The sequence below is a fragment of the Ranitomeya imitator genome, chromosome 1 (genome assembly GCF_032444005.1).
Source record: "Ranitomeya imitator isolate aRanImi1 chromosome 1, aRanImi1.pri, whole genome shotgun sequence".
Taxonomy (NCBI): domain Eukaryota; kingdom Metazoa; phylum Chordata; class Amphibia; order Anura; family Dendrobatidae; genus Ranitomeya; species Ranitomeya imitator.
In genome coordinates, this window is record NC_091282.1 from 266,516,035 (window position 1) to 266,532,797 (window position 16,763).

The 16,763-nt window shown below is 39.2% G+C and overlaps 1 protein-coding gene across 1 annotated transcript in view; it reads left to right on the forward strand.

Moving 5' to 3' along the window:
- Positions 1 to 16,763, forward strand: part of TMEM132C (transmembrane protein 132C) — a 1,168,692-nt gene that overhangs the window by 988,110 nt on the left and 163,819 nt on the right. The window contains exon 5 of the mRNA XM_069756040.1: positions 7,721 to 7,864. Within this exon, the coding sequence (XP_069612141.1) occupies positions 7,721 to 7,864 (144 nt within the window). The remainder of the gene's footprint in view (positions 1 to 7,720; positions 7,865 to 16,763) is intronic.

Consider the following 16,763-nt stretch of genomic DNA (forward strand, 5'->3'; position numbering starts at 1 on the left):
CTAAAAAACTTGGTAGTAATCAAATGTTTGCAAGTAGTACAATTGGTGACGTTACATTTGTAGCTGCCTTTACATTTAAGCCAGGTATCTTGTTGTTTATGGGAAATAAAAGTACTCGGTGATAAAATATTCCCTAATGTAGGCGCTCTTCTGGCTACAATGTTGCAACCCTTTTGTAAGACTTTCGCAAGAATGGGATCTTCATACAAAATCGGAATGGCTCTGTTAATAATAGTTTTAATTGCATTAAATTGTGGACTATATTATAGGCACCAAATGGTTTATCTGCAATATTGTCTGTTTCTTTATTTCTGTCCTGACCTGCCCACAATGAAATAAGATTGCCCTGATCTTTATTGGAAACTATTTTTAACGCTCTATTAAGCATCCAATTGGGATATCCCTGTTTGTTAAATTTCCTACATGATCTCATCAAATTATCTTTAAGTGCATTATTATTGTTACAGTTGCGTTTTAATCTTTTGAACTCTCCTACATGGATAGATTTCACTGTGTGCCAGGGATGACGGCTGTTCGCATGGAGAATGGTGTTGCCTGCTATTGGCTTAATGTAAGTCTGTGTTGAAATTATATTGCTTACAATATAGTCCACAATTTAATGCAATTAAAACTATTATTAACAGAGCCATTCCAATTTTGTAGGAAGATCCCTTTCTTGAGAAAGTCTAACAAAAGGGTTGCAAACATTTGATTACTACCAAGTTTTTTAGTGATCATAATAACAGTAACACGTTTAAAATCCAAGATTTTATGAATTGCAACACGCGATTTGTGATATATAAAATTGATTGTATTGTATGCAACAAAGCGTATGTTGGTTGCACTATTAGGAAGTTGAAATAACGTATTTCTGAACATCTATGTGATATTTCCTATAATGGAAATAACAGCCGCAACATATCTTCTGAGGACATCACTTTATTGAGCAACATTCACGTAATATTGACTATTTGAGAATTACAGGTTTAGAAAAAATTTAAAAAACAGTTCGCGGTGGTGATATTCACAGAGTTTTACTAACACGTGAGGCATATTTGATTTTTAACTTAGGTGCTAGATTTCCTGATGGTCTCAATAAGAGGAATGTTTCATTATTAATCAAAACAAGTCATAGTGTAGTTTAAATGTAATTTTATTTCACTTTATTTGTTTCTCACAGTAGGACCTTTGATCATGTGACATGTTCTCAGCATTTAATTAGTTCCAATGTCTTTTTATACTAAGTTTGTTATATGGTAGATCAGCTTTGACAAAGACCGCTGTGTCAGTCGAAACGCGTCGCTTTCCTCACGTGTGTCATGGTGATGTCCCAGGAGTACTTTCCATTTTAGCATTTTTGATTAAAGTTTGTATTTTATTTGGAAGAAGCTGGAGCATTTCTCTCTTTTTCTGTTCTAGGACCCCTACTCTTCTCAATCTATACACTTCGCCTGCGACAACTCATAAAGTCCCATGTGTTCCAGTGCCACCTTTATGCTGATGACACTCAGATTTACCTCTCTGGCCCAGACGTTACCTCTCTGCTGTCCAGAATCCTGGAGTGTCTATCAGCCATATCCTCCTTCTTCTCCTCTCGCCTCCTCAAACTCAATGTGGACAAATCTGAACTCATCATCTTTCCTCCATCTCATAGATCTTCCTTACCTGACCTATTGCAATTAACGACATCACACTTTCTCCCGTACCGGAAATCCACTGCATCAGAGTAACCCTTAACTCTGCCCTGTCCTTCAGACCGCACATCCAAGCTCTTTCCACCTCCTGTCGCCTCCAGCTCAAAAATATCTCCAGAATCTGTCCTTTCCTCAACGGTCAAACTACTAAAATGCTTGTGCATGCCCTCATCATCTCCCACCTCGACTACTGCAAAAACCTTTTCTGTGGCCTCCCTGCTAACACCCTTGCACCTCTCCAGTCCATCCTTATCTCTGCTGCCCAACTAATTAATCTTTCTCCTCGCTACTCCTCCGCTTCTCCCATCTGAAAATCTCTTCACTGGCTCCCATTCCCTCATCGTATCCAGTTCAAATTACTAATACGGACATGCAAAGCCATCCATAACCTGTCTCCTCCATATATCTCTGAACTAATCTCCTCTCCTCCACACTTTTTTGCTACTCAACCAAACACCTCCAAGACTTCTCCCGAATATCCCCATCCTCTGGAATTCTTTGCCCAAACAAGTCCGACTATCAGCCACATTTGGATCCTTCAGACAGAACCTGAAAACCCACCTCTTCAGGAAAGCCTACAGCCTGCACTGACCCCACTGCCTCCTCACCACTACTGGAGCTACCGCCTCACCAACACCGGAGCTCCTGCAACCCTCAACCTATTGTCTCCTTCCCCACCATCCTATAGAATGTAAGCTCGCAAGGGCAGGGTCCTCGCCACTGTATCAGTCTGAAATTGTTAGTTTGCTTACTGTAAGTGATATCTGTAATTTGCATGTAACCCCTTATCGTGTACAGCACCATGAAATCAATGGTGCTATATAAATAAATAATAGTAAAACACAGTGGACCTACGCCAGCAGATGGCATGGCTCCCCAAACCATCACTGATTGCGGTAACTTCACACTAGACCTCAAGCACCTTGGATTGTGTGCCTCTCCACTCTTCCTCCAGACTATGGGACCTTGATTTCTAAATAAAATGCAAAATTTACTTTAATCTGAAAACACCTTGGACCATTGAGCAACAGTCCAGTTCTTTTTCTTCTTGGCCCAGGTAAGATGTTTCTGGCGTTGTCTATTGGTCATGAGTGGCTTGACACAAGGAATGCGACTCTTGTAGCCCATGTCCTGGATACGTCTGTGTGGTGGCTCTTGAAAAAATGACTCCAGCAGCAGTATACTCCTTGTGAATCTCCCCCTCATTTTAAATGGCCTTTTCTTAATGCTTTCAAGGCTGTGGTTATCCTGGCTGCACCTTTTTTTGCACCTTTTTCTTTCACACTTTTTCCTTCCACTCAACTTTCCATTAATATGCTTGAATACAGCACTCTGTGAACAGCCAGCTTCTTTAGCAATGACCTTTTGTGGCTTACCTTCCTTGCGGAGTGTGTCAATGACTGCCTTCTGTGCATCTGTCAAGTCAGCAGTCTTCCCCATGATTGTGGAGCCTACTGAAACAGACTAAGGGACATTTTTAAACACTTAGGAAGCCTTTGCAGGTGTTTTTTGCTAATTATTCTAATTTACTGAGATAATGATTTGGGGGTTTTCATTGGCTGTAAGCCATAATCATCAACTTTAACAGAACTAAATACTTGAAATAGATCACTTTTTTGTAATGACTCTATCCAATATATGGGTTTCACTATTTGTATTGAAAAACCGAAGTAAATTAAGTTTTTGATGATATTATAATTTTGTGAGAAGCACCTGTAGTTCTTAGATGAATCCTGATTTTTCTCAGAATCATCCTTACTCCCCGATGCGAGATCTTGCATCTTGCAGACCAAGGAAGATTGAAAGTCATCTTGAGTTTCTTTCATTTTCTAATAATTTTGCCAACAGTTGCTGCCTTCTCACCAAGGTTCTTGCTATTGTCCTGTAATCCTTTCCAGCCTTGTTTATACCTACAATTTGGTCCCTGGTGTCCTAAGGCAGCTCCTTGGCATTGGCCATGTTGGAGAGGTTAGAGAGTGATTGACTGAGTGTGTGGACAGGTGTATTTTATACATCAGTTCAAACAGGTGCAATTAATACAGGTAATGAGTGCAGCGAAGGAGGGCTTCTTAAAGATAAACTAGTAGGTCTGTGAGAGCCAGAATTTTTGCTGGTTGGCAGATGATCAAATACTTATTTCATGCAATACAATGCAATTTAATTATTTAAAAATCATACAATGTGATTTTCCGTCTTTCCCAGTTGTACTTACGATAGAAATTACAGACCTCTCCATTCTTTGTAGGTTGGAAAATTTACAAAATCGGCAGTGTATTAAATTATTTTCCCTACTGTATATGTTTTTGTATAAACATAGAAAATTGGAACAGCACTTTACCAATAGGTGGGTGCACACCTCCCAGACAAAATATCCAAGACTTGCCTCAATCCAGACATAGTTAAAAATGCAGGCAACACTCCATAGCTTAAAGCCTTGGCTTGAAAAAGGCTCATTTGAGCCGAAACATTGCAACAGCATGTGGGTTTGAAATAAAATCACATTTTTTCAACTTTAAGCTATGGAGTGCTGCCTGCATTTTTTTCCTATGTTTTGTATATCAATTTTTGTTCAACTATTATTACAATTTCACATTGAATTGAATGCCAAAGTAAGTCTTCAGGTGTAAATATTCTCTAATAGTACATTTTAGAGGTTATTCAAGGTAAATTGACATTGCCTTGAATTTCACAAAAAAAATGTAATTTGCGGGAATCTGATATTTTTTGCTCAATTCACTCAAAATTAGCAAAGTTATAAGAGGTGTGCTTTCAATTTTCTGACTTAAAAGACAATAAAAAATGGATGTTCACCATGACATCACAGGCGAATCAGTCCAGGAGATGCTGAAGATGCTGGGTGCAGAAGACGCAGAAGGCCTATGAAGTTACACTGTTGACTAGACCAAAGAATACAACCGGGGCTGCACTGCAAGACAGGGCTTATTTTTCTCTAGTTTGAGAGGAGACATTTGATGTTAATTCAATTTCTTGGCAAATGTTGAGCAAACTGCTGAATTCAAATTTGAGTGGGTTCTCTCATCACTAGTCACTTTGTGTTGGTGTTAATCTTTTATCTGCACTCCAAACCACTCTTCATAACAATCCACAAGGCAAAATGCATGTATGTCACAATATATGTACAGAATGTTACAGAAAAATGTGACTATTTCCTTATAATTGATGGTATTTTAGAAATCTTTTCACTATAGTTTTCAGCTATCATATCTATATGAGTAATTTATTGTTTTTTATGTATCAGAGAAAATTGATGGTATATCTCACACTAGAGCTATCCTTGAATAAATATTAACATTCTATTTAAAAAAATAGTTGCTTTTCACAAAACTCTGCGTTAGGCTACGTTCACATTAGCGTCAAGCTAATGTGCGTCGGGTTTGCGTCGGCGACGCAGCGACGACGCATGCGTCATGCGCCCCTATACTTAACATGGGGGACGCATGCGTTTTTGTTTGTTGCGTTGTGCGACGCATGCGTCTTTTTTGCCGCAAGCGTCGGACCAAGAAAACGCAACAAGTTGCATTTTTCTTGCGTCCGATTTTCGGCAAAAACCGACGCATGCGTCGCAAAACGCAGCGTTTTTGCGTGCGTTTTGCCGCGTTTTTGCGTGCATTGTGCGTTGCGTCGCCGACGCAGCGGCGCACAATGCTAGTGTGAACGTAGCCTTACTGAAACTTTGCATGATGCTTCTCTGTATAAACTTGTCCAATGAAACTTTTGAAATGTATTGAATGGAAGAAAATAAAAAGCTTTCATCTTTGATTTAGGGAAACATTTGACTGTAACTGATCTTACCAATACCAAGAACTTAAATATGTTACATCTAGTTTAAATGGATGTTCCATTATGTGCATGTTCTGGATTTCAGGAAACATTGGCAAGGCATTCAACAGACCTGCTTTTAAGTGGCAATTATAATTTTTGCTATAATAAGTTGGGTTTTTTTTTTACAAAAAAAATTGTATGGAAAATAAAAATACTGAAAACACATTTTGGTATCCCCATTTGAACCAGCCTAGTGGGATGAGAAGTACCTCTGTTGGAATAAAAATAGATGTAGTTATCTTTGGGTTTTGTGAAAATACTTGACTTTAACAGACCTACATCTTGTTCTTTTCCATTTTGGATGTATATTTTTTTATTAAAAAAGCATGATGTGAATTTGGTGAATGGAATTAATTATAATAGAAATTTTTACAGATTTGTTTGCACTCTATTACTGTCAGCACAATCAAAAATAGATAAAATAATAACAGCCATGATGACCCTGAATTTGAGTAAGAAATTTGAGTAGAATAGTCAAGTCAACAATGGTGCATTAGTCAAAGGCTTATTCCCCAAATAAGTTATCCCCTATCTGTATCTATAGCTCAGTGGTTGGTACACCAGCAATCCTTTTAATGGGCACAGAGGAACCGTGCACTGCAAAGCCCTGTCTTGAATAAATCCTAGTTGAGCATTCTTGTCATCAGCTTCATTCATTGTCTGTGTGACTTCAGGAAATAGATGAATACATGGTTTAGAAATCACACATTGAGCTAAATGCTGACATTCTGAAAAAGTAACAAAATATTCTCCTGATCTTTCATATTTAGTAGGCACTTGAATTGCCTGCAGATCGGTGGGTGTGTACTTCTCAGGGGTCTATTGGGAAATCCCCCCAATCTGCAAGCAACTCAAATGGCATGTTTGGCATGTTAAATTGGCAACATCAATAGTGGCTGCAAAACTGAATAAAATATAGTTTTTATTTTTTTTAATTTCTCCTTTCCAATGCAAAGATGTCAGCATATAAAGTTTAGGTTATAATTTAAGGTAAGCCAAAACCAAAGAGAATTGTCTCTGTGGGCATGTACTTCTTCCCCTATGTGACACTGAACAATCAAAAGAAGGCCGAAACATTCAGGAGAAAGAAGAACACGCCTCTACAATAGCTTAGAGCAGATTTTCTTCTGTGAGTAATTAAAGACAGCACTGCTCTCCTCACTGGTATCACTGCAGAGCGATAATAATGTTGTGGGAGCATAGTAGAGATAAGTGATTTCAGCTTTAAACTGATAGCAGTAAAAGTGGAAGGAGTGAATACAGCAGAGTTGAGCTTTGTCACGTTACAAACATCTCTGCTGCAGTTTATCTGTCAGTGCTGTCAGCTCTGCTGTACCGCCTTCCCCCACACTGACTGCTGGGAGATAAAAACTGAAGAAGTATTAGTAATCATACTCAACTTTGCTATGCTTTTACACTTCGCAATCACACATAGCTCTGCAGTGAGATCAGTGAGAAAAGCAGACAGTCAGTCATTACATGTCTTACACATGAGAAAACTTGCATTGAGCTATTGTCTTTTTTTATCCTGTATATTGTAGCTTGCTTAGAATTGGTCAATATCATATACTGGAATAAGTACATGCACCCAGTGAAAAATCTCTGGTAACCCCTAGGTTGATCTTTTCCTAAAATGTATTCTAACCTTTACATGCTAATATCTACATTTCAGAGAAGAGAAATAACAAAATTATTTGTTGAAAACCTTACTTAAGGTGGTTTTCCACTTTTCCTGGGTCTAGCGTTGGCTCTGAGTCACAACTTCTGTCTCAGCATTTTGGCTGCAGTGGTAACTTCACATTGACATATAATCGCTGCAGCCAATCACTGAGCTCTGTTAATGTCACTGTCACTGCTGCAACCAAAATCCTGAGGCAGGAGCAGAGGAGAGATAGCACTACACCCAAGATGGGTGAGAATTCTTTGATTTATTTATGATTTTACATGTGTTTTATTTGGGGACTACATTGATAAAATCCCTTTGAGTCAAGGACATCTATATTATTGTAATTTTTCTTGCACAATCGTCATATTATTATTTATATTGGATTTAAGTTGATGGAAACCAAATGAATACAATTTACAAAGTACATTTTCCTCCACCCTCTTAAGAAACAGACAAGTTGACTTACATATATAGCATACTTTAACACAATCATTGTTTTTTTTTTATTTCTATGTAGGACACAGAGATTTTGAATACTGCAATCCTAACAGGAAAGACAGTAGCGGTACCAGTGAAGGTTGTCTCAGTTGAAGAAAATGGGTCTGTAGCTGATATTTCAGAGTTGGTAGAATGCAAGTCCTCAGATGAGGATGTAGTAAAAGTAAGTGTAATTGTATCTTTTATCATTCATAATAAAAACCAATTGCTGCTTACAAAACACTGTATTTTGGAGGAACCATGCCACTTTTTTCCAACATTTACCAAACTGAAAAAGATGCAGATACGAGTCACACGCCATTGGGGAGCATAATTTACAGTGACTGGCTTGGTGCTGAAGTATCGCTAAATCTCTTTCCAAACATTTTTGAGTTATGAGTTTTTAATTAAGAATGAGTCATTACCGTACTGTTGCTTTAGCTTGGCTGGTTATCAAAAATGGGGAGTGGGGGCACCAGTGCTGTTTTAAAAAAAAAATTATTTGCCTAAATAATTTAAAAAAATGGCGTGAGACCCTTCTGTTATTTATAATCAGCTAAGACAAAGCTGACAGCTGTAGGATGCAGCTTGCAGCTGTCTGCTTATCTTGACTGGTTACCAATAACAATAGACGAGACTGCATGTCTATTTTAACAGTGTGTCGGCTAATCACAGCCATGTCAATACTTGATATGGCTGTGATAGAGGAAGAAGTGTCCACACAGGAAAGCTTGTTGATTGGCAGTCTTTTAACAAGCTTTATTTGGCTGACAAACCTGAACAGTAACACGGACTTCCTGGAGAAGTCTGTATTCAGGAAAAACAAATGAACTGACACTATGTGTTCAGTATGGATCCTGAAATTTACCATTTGGGTTTGTCCATCCCTACTCTTTAATCATATGTGATGTATTGTTTTGTCTTAATATATGGACTCAGAAAAAAACATGGTCTGTATTGAGTGCCATGGACAATTTAAAATCAAACCATTATATATCTTACTCGACGGTTGAGGCACTAACTTCTTCAGTAGAGAAAGGAAAAATACTTTTTTTCAAAAGTTCATCAATCTTTCAATAGCATCCTTAGGCCTGGTTCTCAGCAATTCCAGAGCAAGAGAGTTTCCTGAGTTGGCATGTTTTAAGGTACCGTCACATTTAGCGACGCTGCAGAAATCTAGACAACGATCCGGATCGCTGCAGCATCGCTGTGTGGTCGCTGGAGAGCTGTCACACAGACAGCTCTCCAGTGACCAACTATGCGAAGTCCCCTGGTAACCAGGGTAAACATCGGGTTACTAAGCGCAGGGTCGCGCTTAGTAACCCGATGTTTACCCTGGTTACCAGTGATAATATAAAAAAAAACAAACACTACATACTTACATTCCGGTGTCTGTCCCCCGTCGCTGTGCTTTCCTGCACTGACTGTGAGCGCCGGCCGGCCGTAAAGCACAGCGGTGACGTCACCGCTGTAATCTGCATTACGGCTGGCTGACAGTGCAGGGAAGCAGAACGCCGAGGGACGCGACAGACACCGGAATGTAAGTATGAAGTGTTTGTTTTTTTTACATTTACACTGGTAACCAGGGTAAACATCGGGTTACTAAGCGCGGCCCTGCGCTTAGTAACCCAATATTTACCCTGGTTACCAGTGAAGACATCGCTGAATCGGCATCACACACGCCAAATCGGCGTCACACACGCCGATTCAGCGATGTCTGCGGGAGATCCAGCGACGAAATAAAGTTCTGGACTTTCTGCTCCGACCAACGATGTCACAGCAGGATCCAGATCGCTGCTGCGTGTCAAACACAAGGATATCGCTATCCAGGATGCTGCAACGTCACGGATCGCCTTATGTCTCCCTGCTGGCCCCTTTAAAGTCGAACTGCCTTTGAATATGGGTGAGCAGGATTAACCACTTATGGGAATGTATATGGTTATGAGGCATCACTCTGACTCTTTTCTGTGTGCTTATTAGGCTGATTGTGATTGACTTCTTTGATGTTACATTAGTTACCCAGCTCACCCTCAGGAATTTGTGACTTTGTCTCTTCTGCTGTACCAGTTTGTCTCCTTGATTTCCTCCTTTTTTGTATAATTTGACTTTGTCTGTTGGATTATTATTGGTAATAAAATAATTTTTGTACTTCTTAGTATTTTCATGGTGGTTTTTCTGTACTCTTTTGCGATGTATATTTATATTGTCCTATCTAAAGGCTGAAAGGATCGTTTCAGGGACCAAAACTCTTCCAAAACTCTTGTAGCCTTTCGATTAGACAATGCCAAGTTCAGAGAGGTTTCCTTCAGGATCCTTGTCGAAGAAGTGACATGCACTTTCTTTTTCCGTCCAGGCATTTTTCAAAACCTTTTTACGAAAAAAGCTCAAAAACTCCTCATACTGTATATACAGCGAAGTAAATTTGTCACAGAAAATAATTGGAAGAGGTTTCCAAGAATCTTTCAATGTTTTTGAAAGGATTTTCAAAAGGATCCACTCAAAAAAACCTCCTCATGAAACTCAGTTTGAACAGACCCTAACACAACTATATAATTAAAATTATACTTATGTACTTCACCAAAATACTTATGTACTTCACCAAATTACTCACATGCATTGCCAAAATATTGGCTTGTGTTTTCTGTGAATTATTGAATTTATTATTTTTATATACTGGATTTTTTTCTCATGAGTTATGATACTAATATTATATAGTTAGACTGGCACAGGCATCATCCATGCATATATTTATGATTAACCTAAAGTAGAAATATAATATTTTCTTGGGGACCTCAAAGGATTAGCTGGTCTTCAATAAAGCATTTATTCCAGGTAGATATAACTTAGATTAATCATGGAGCTTTAGGAGCCTGCATGATAAATATGTGAGCGCTGCCCAGTACATCCTTGGCTCAGGGCACAAAGGTTGTTTGTAATAAACTCAATGCATTTGATGCAGCTCCAGTCTTCCAATCGTATGATTAAAAAGGGGTTGAAATACAATACCACTTGTAGAAAATCAAATGACCCAGTGAAGGTTAGTCAGGAAGGGTACGTGAACAAATGTTCTATAATGAAGTCAGGAAGCAAAGCAGAGTGTATTATCTGAATCTGTGGCTTATGGTGTAGGAATTGTGCACCTCGTATTATTTGTGCCTTCACCATTTATTTAGTTATTGATCCTCAAAGTAGTCTGCATGACAGTTTAAGCTTAGAATAGATAATCACATTGTTTTTACATATCTCAGCAATAACTTAATATAAGAAATGTCTCCAAATTATATACACTCACTTGTCTATCTATATCTACACTAGATGGTGGCCCAATTCTAACACATCAGGTATTCAAGAATATGCATGTCCACGTAGTATATTGCACAGCCCACGAAGTATATTGCCCAGCCACGTAGTACATTGCCCAACCACGTAGTATATTGCCCAGACACGTAGTATATTGCCCAGCCACATAGTATATTGCCCAACCACGTAGTATATTGCCCTGCCACGTAGTATATTGTCCAGTCACGTAGTATATTGCCCAGTCACGTAGTATATTGCCCAGTCACGTAGTATATTGCCCAGTCACGTAGTATATTGCCCAGCGACGTAGTATATTGCCCAGCGACGTAGTATATTGCACAGCGACGTAGTATACAGCACAGAGCCACGTAGTATACAGCACAGACACGTACTATATTGGCCAGTCACGTAGTATATTGCCCAGGCATGTAGTATATTGCCCAGACATGTATGTAACAGGTTAAAAAAGACTTAAAATAAAAATTAAACATATACTCACCTTCCAAGGGGCCCCTTGTAGTCCTGGCGCCTGTGTGCGGTGCACGCGGCAGCTTCCAGTCCCAGGGTTGGTATGAGCACAGGACCTGTGATGACGTTGCGGTCACATGACCATGACATCATGGAAGGTCCTTCTCACATAGCATCCTTGGCACCTGAGCCTGCCACTTGCACTGCCGAGGACACCGCGCACGTCGAAGGGTGAGAATAACGTTTTTTTTTTATTATTATTTGTAACATTAGATCTTTTTACTATTGATGCTGCATATGCATCATCAATAGTAAAAAGTTGGTCACACAGGGTTAATGGAGTGCGTTACACCGCTGCATAACGCGGTCCATTAACGCTGCCATTAACCCTGTGTGAGGGCTGACTGGAGGGGAGTAAGGAGCGGGCACTGACTGCGGAGAGGAAGGAGCGGCCATGTTGCCGCCGGACTGTGTCCATCGCTGATTGCTCGTGGCAATGGTTGTGGGTGTTTTGCCATGACCAATCAGCGACTTGGATTTCCATGCCAGACAGAGGCCGCGACCAATGAATATCCGTGACAGAAAGAAAGACAGACAGAAAGACAGACAGACAGACGGAAGTGACCCTTAGACAATTATATAGTAGATATACGATCTATCTATCCTTCTGCATTAGACTGAGCTGTGCCACATTCTAAATCAAGATCAGATTTCTCTATAGGCAGATTAGCCTAAGGCTACAGTCACAGTGTCATTATTTGGTCAGTATTTTACATCTGTATTTGTAACCCAAAACCAGGTGAGGAACAGTCGGGGAAAAAATCTAATAGAAACACGTCACCACATCTGCCTTTTTGACCCACTCCTGGTTTTTGCTTACAAATATTGATGTAAAATACTGACCAATTACTAAACGTGTCACCATAGCCAATTCTATGCCTACAGATAATTGCTGAGGTGGGCACAAGTACTTATGTATACATGACACATATTTCTATATTAGTATGGTAAAGATGGAGCTATGGGACTGTGATAAGTAAATCAAGCAGACATGAAGAAGTCTGTAAAGGGTGCTAAATGTTGTGAGGGATATATTGGTCTGTGCATGACCATCTTTAAAGGAAATCTGTCACTAAGTTTTTGCTGCCTCGTCATAATGTAGGCAAAGAGACCCTGAATCCAAAGATGTATCACTTAGTTTTATGGCTGCAGCAGTTGTAATGTAATTAGAGTTCTTAGATATAGCATGAATCAGAGCTGAGAAAGCTAGCCTAGCCCACACTAGGCTCTCTATGTACATTGTCTATTGACAGTAAGCTGCTTATCACAGTCGAGGGTGGAGTCCGTATAGCAAGTGAGTGTCATGTAGTTTCAAACAATTGCAATAACCAGGTGATAAAACATTTATTGTAAGTAAACAGTACACAAACTAAGAAGTGGCACACTATTGAAATCGGTAGTTTAACCTCTACCTCATGTTGCCCTCAGATTATCTAGAAAAAAACTGCTTACAGATTTCCTTTAACACCTCTTAAAGAGTAACTAAAGTTTTTTTTATAATTTAGTTATTCTTCTGTGTTTGCAAAGTTTAGATTTTTTGTAATATAATCTTTTCACTTATTTTGCTTCTTTCTTTTCCAAACACCTTGCTGTAGTGATGATTCCCATTGCCACTTTTCACTCCTTTAGAAGCTGCTTTCAACTGATGCTCAGCCAACATCCCTTTGTTTCCAAACAGTATAGGAATTTCTTTCTTTGCATTTAACTCATGTACTAAGACAGCGGAATTCCCTAACTGATTGTTTGTAAATAGAGATAGGACCTTGGCTGGGCTGCAGTTGAAAGCAGCTTCTAAAGGAGTATGAACTGACCTTATTAAACAGTACTGCAGCATAGTGTTTGAGAGATAAGGAAGTAAAATAAGGTAATGAAGTATATTACAAAACTTTATAACTTTGCAATTCCTGGAGGATGTTTAAATAAAAAAAATAGTTACAATTTAAAATTATTTGTAATGCTATTAAGAGTTGAATGCAGTGGATTGCATTAGGAGTAAAATTTTGCTTGGTTTTGAGGAGATTTGTTGCACCAAGGCTAAAACATTTTTAGACTCTTTTTTACTAAAGCCGTGTATACATTCATTACAGCAGATTGATTGACAATTTTACAACCAGTTAACTCTATGAGGTATTAGTGTAGTTTGTAAAATAGAGAACAAGTAGAAGCATAGGTAACTGGGGTAACATGTACATTACATACAAAATGGTTCAGTGCTTTCCAAATTAATCTAAAACTATTCCACGAAGAAATCAAGAAGGAATGGTACTAAAGGATCTTGGTGTCTTTTCAGCAGGCGATCTAATCCTATGGTGCTGAGATGATTTTTTTCACAGTCCCCAAAAACATTTGCCCTTAATCATTTTACAATATAGAAGGGCCAAATTGATCCTCTCATGCCCTGTTCACATATACGTAATTTTTGCCTAAGTGGAATTGGCTACATATACCACAATCAGAGAGCTACATTGTATGCCACTGAATAATAAATAGGGATCACTGCAAAAAAACTGCATTACTGCATGGCATTTGTTGGGTAAAAATGGGAGTCAAACGCAGAAATGATCAACTGTAAACGCAAAGGGTGTACATGTCTAACATATATGTACATTGAATATATCATATATACTCGAGTATAAGCCGAGACCCCTAATTTTGCCACAAAAAACTGGGAAAACTTAATGACTCAAGTATAAGCCTAGGGTGGGAAATGCAGCAGCTACCGGTAAATGTCAAAAGAAAAAATAGATACCAATAAAAGTAAAATTAATTGAGACATCAGTAGGTTAAGTGTTTTTGAATATCCATATTGAATCAGGAGCCCCAAATAATGCTCCGTACAATTGATGATGGGCCCCTTAAGATGCTCCATACAAAATACACCCCATATAATGCTCCATAAAGTTTATGATGGGCCCCATAAGATGCTCCATATTAAAATATGCCTCTTATAATGCTGCACAAAGGTTAATAATGGCCTCTAAGATGCTCCATAGAAACATTTGCCCCATATAATGCTGCACAAATGTTGATTATGGCCCCATGAGATGCTCCATAGAAACATTTGCCCCATACAATGCTGAGTAAAGGTTGATTACAGTCCCATAAGATGCTCAATAGAAACATTTGCCCCATATAATGCTGCATAAAGGTTAATAATGGCCCCATAAGATGCTCCATAGAAACATTTGCCACATATAATGCGGCATAAAGGTTGATTATGGCCCCATAAGATGCTCCATAGAATAATATGCCCCATATGCTGTTGCTGCGACAGATGGTCTCGGCGCCAGCAGCTTGTTCTAATGTTCAGCGGTCACTGGTACCGTTCACTAAAGTAATGCATATGCGCTCCACCCCTATGGGAGTGGAGTCGCGTCCATATTCATTACTTTAATGAGCGGTACCATGTGACCACTGAACACAGGAAGAGCTGCCGACGCCCGGAGACCATCGGAGATGCAGGGACCACACCAGGAGCAGGTGAGTATGTGACAGCCGCCGCTCCCCTTCCTCCGCCGACCCACTGGGACAATGACTCGAGTATAACCCGAGAGGGGCACTTTCAGACTAAAAAAATGGGCTGAAAATCTCGGCTTATACTCGAGTATATACGGTATATCTCAAACAAAATGAGAACATAGCCTATTTTGCAAAAAAAAAAACATAATGTGCAGCTAAATTTAACACAAGAAATCATGTTAGCACTGTATCTCTAATTTTTCCATATTAGATACATTTTGCTATGTGCTCACTAATAGCCTTTATATTTGTACAGATATAGACCTCAATGCTGATGAGTCCCATAACAGCCTTACAGACCGATCTGGTGATGTTTACTTCTCATGTTTTCTTCTAGAATATCTTTTCAGCTTAAATGTTGCTACGATTTACTATAAAAAGACAATACTCATCATATCTGGACCACTGAGATTCACTGAAGTCGTGTTGCGTCAGACTGTCATCATATAGCACTAAATTTCTATAAAAATCCCAGTATATTCTTGCAATCTGACACAGCCATATATTTAATGATTCTTAAAAAATCCCAAGGCAGATTCGGTTTAAATCAATCTCCGCTTCATTCTGCATGACAGAGAACAGATGAGAAAGATAAATGTCGCTCATTCCCAACATCTCAATCTCACCATAAATGTGCTGCCATAAACCAAATGCAGTGCAGTGTTTTGTAAGATGCATGTAATTTTACAGTGTGATTTCTCAACAGTCCCATGACAAATGCTCTAATCGTATCAGTGGCCATGACAGACTCCCAGTTGCTTTTCTTATTAAACAATTCATGTGAATTTTTTTTTTACCTGTTTCCAGACACCTAACAGGAAATGTATTGCAATTTGGCCTGCTGTGAGGCTTCCTGTAATTAATATACGGTAGTCAGCGGAGCTTCATTTCCTTTATCGTCAATCCCATGCTTCTCTCCTATGTAGTATGCATAAAGAGAAGAGTCGTTTTTTGGGGTATATTTTACAGAACAACTTTAAGAAAAGAGCCCATTAATGTCTATAGAGGACAATGATTTAATGTCTAAAATAACACAGACAGGCTTTGAAGGCCAGTAGTAGGAGAAGGATTGGAATCAGCATGCAACCAAAACCTAGCAATAGTCTCAGATAAATCCACCAAATGGCTTCTCAAACAACAACCACAAACCACCATTTCCAACCATGCAGCATAAGCTACTCTGACAATGAGTGCTAGCTAGGGCCCAGATTTTATAGGAGATGGGAGTGGCGTACAGTGAACAGCTGAGAGCCTTAATGCAGGAAAGCTTCCAAGAGCTCTCAACTGAGCAGATGAACCCCAGCACTGCTACAAGAAACCCGCACAGTTTAGTATGAAGGTGGAGTGCTTCTAATTAGTGCAGGAGTAGGAGAAATAAGGCGCTGTGGTATTCTGGCTCCTCTCAGTCGTGTTAAACCCGTGACAATGCCTTTGTTTTTACAGTGAATTAAATGTATTGTGGCAATTGCTGCTCATATATGAGGTTTGGGCTCCATTCCTGCAAAGGAGCCCAATGGGGGCTTCACCCAGCATCGGTCTGGAGTACCTGGGCCCACCAGAGAAAATCATACATAGAAATTATACAAGGCCATTGTGTGGTAAAACGTACTAATATTTTGGTGTCATATAAAACCACAATGGTCCACATTTATAAAAAGTGGAGTAATTTGAGGTAAATTTTTTGTGTACTCACTTCAATTCCACCATTCCATATTTATCAAATGTCACCCTTAATA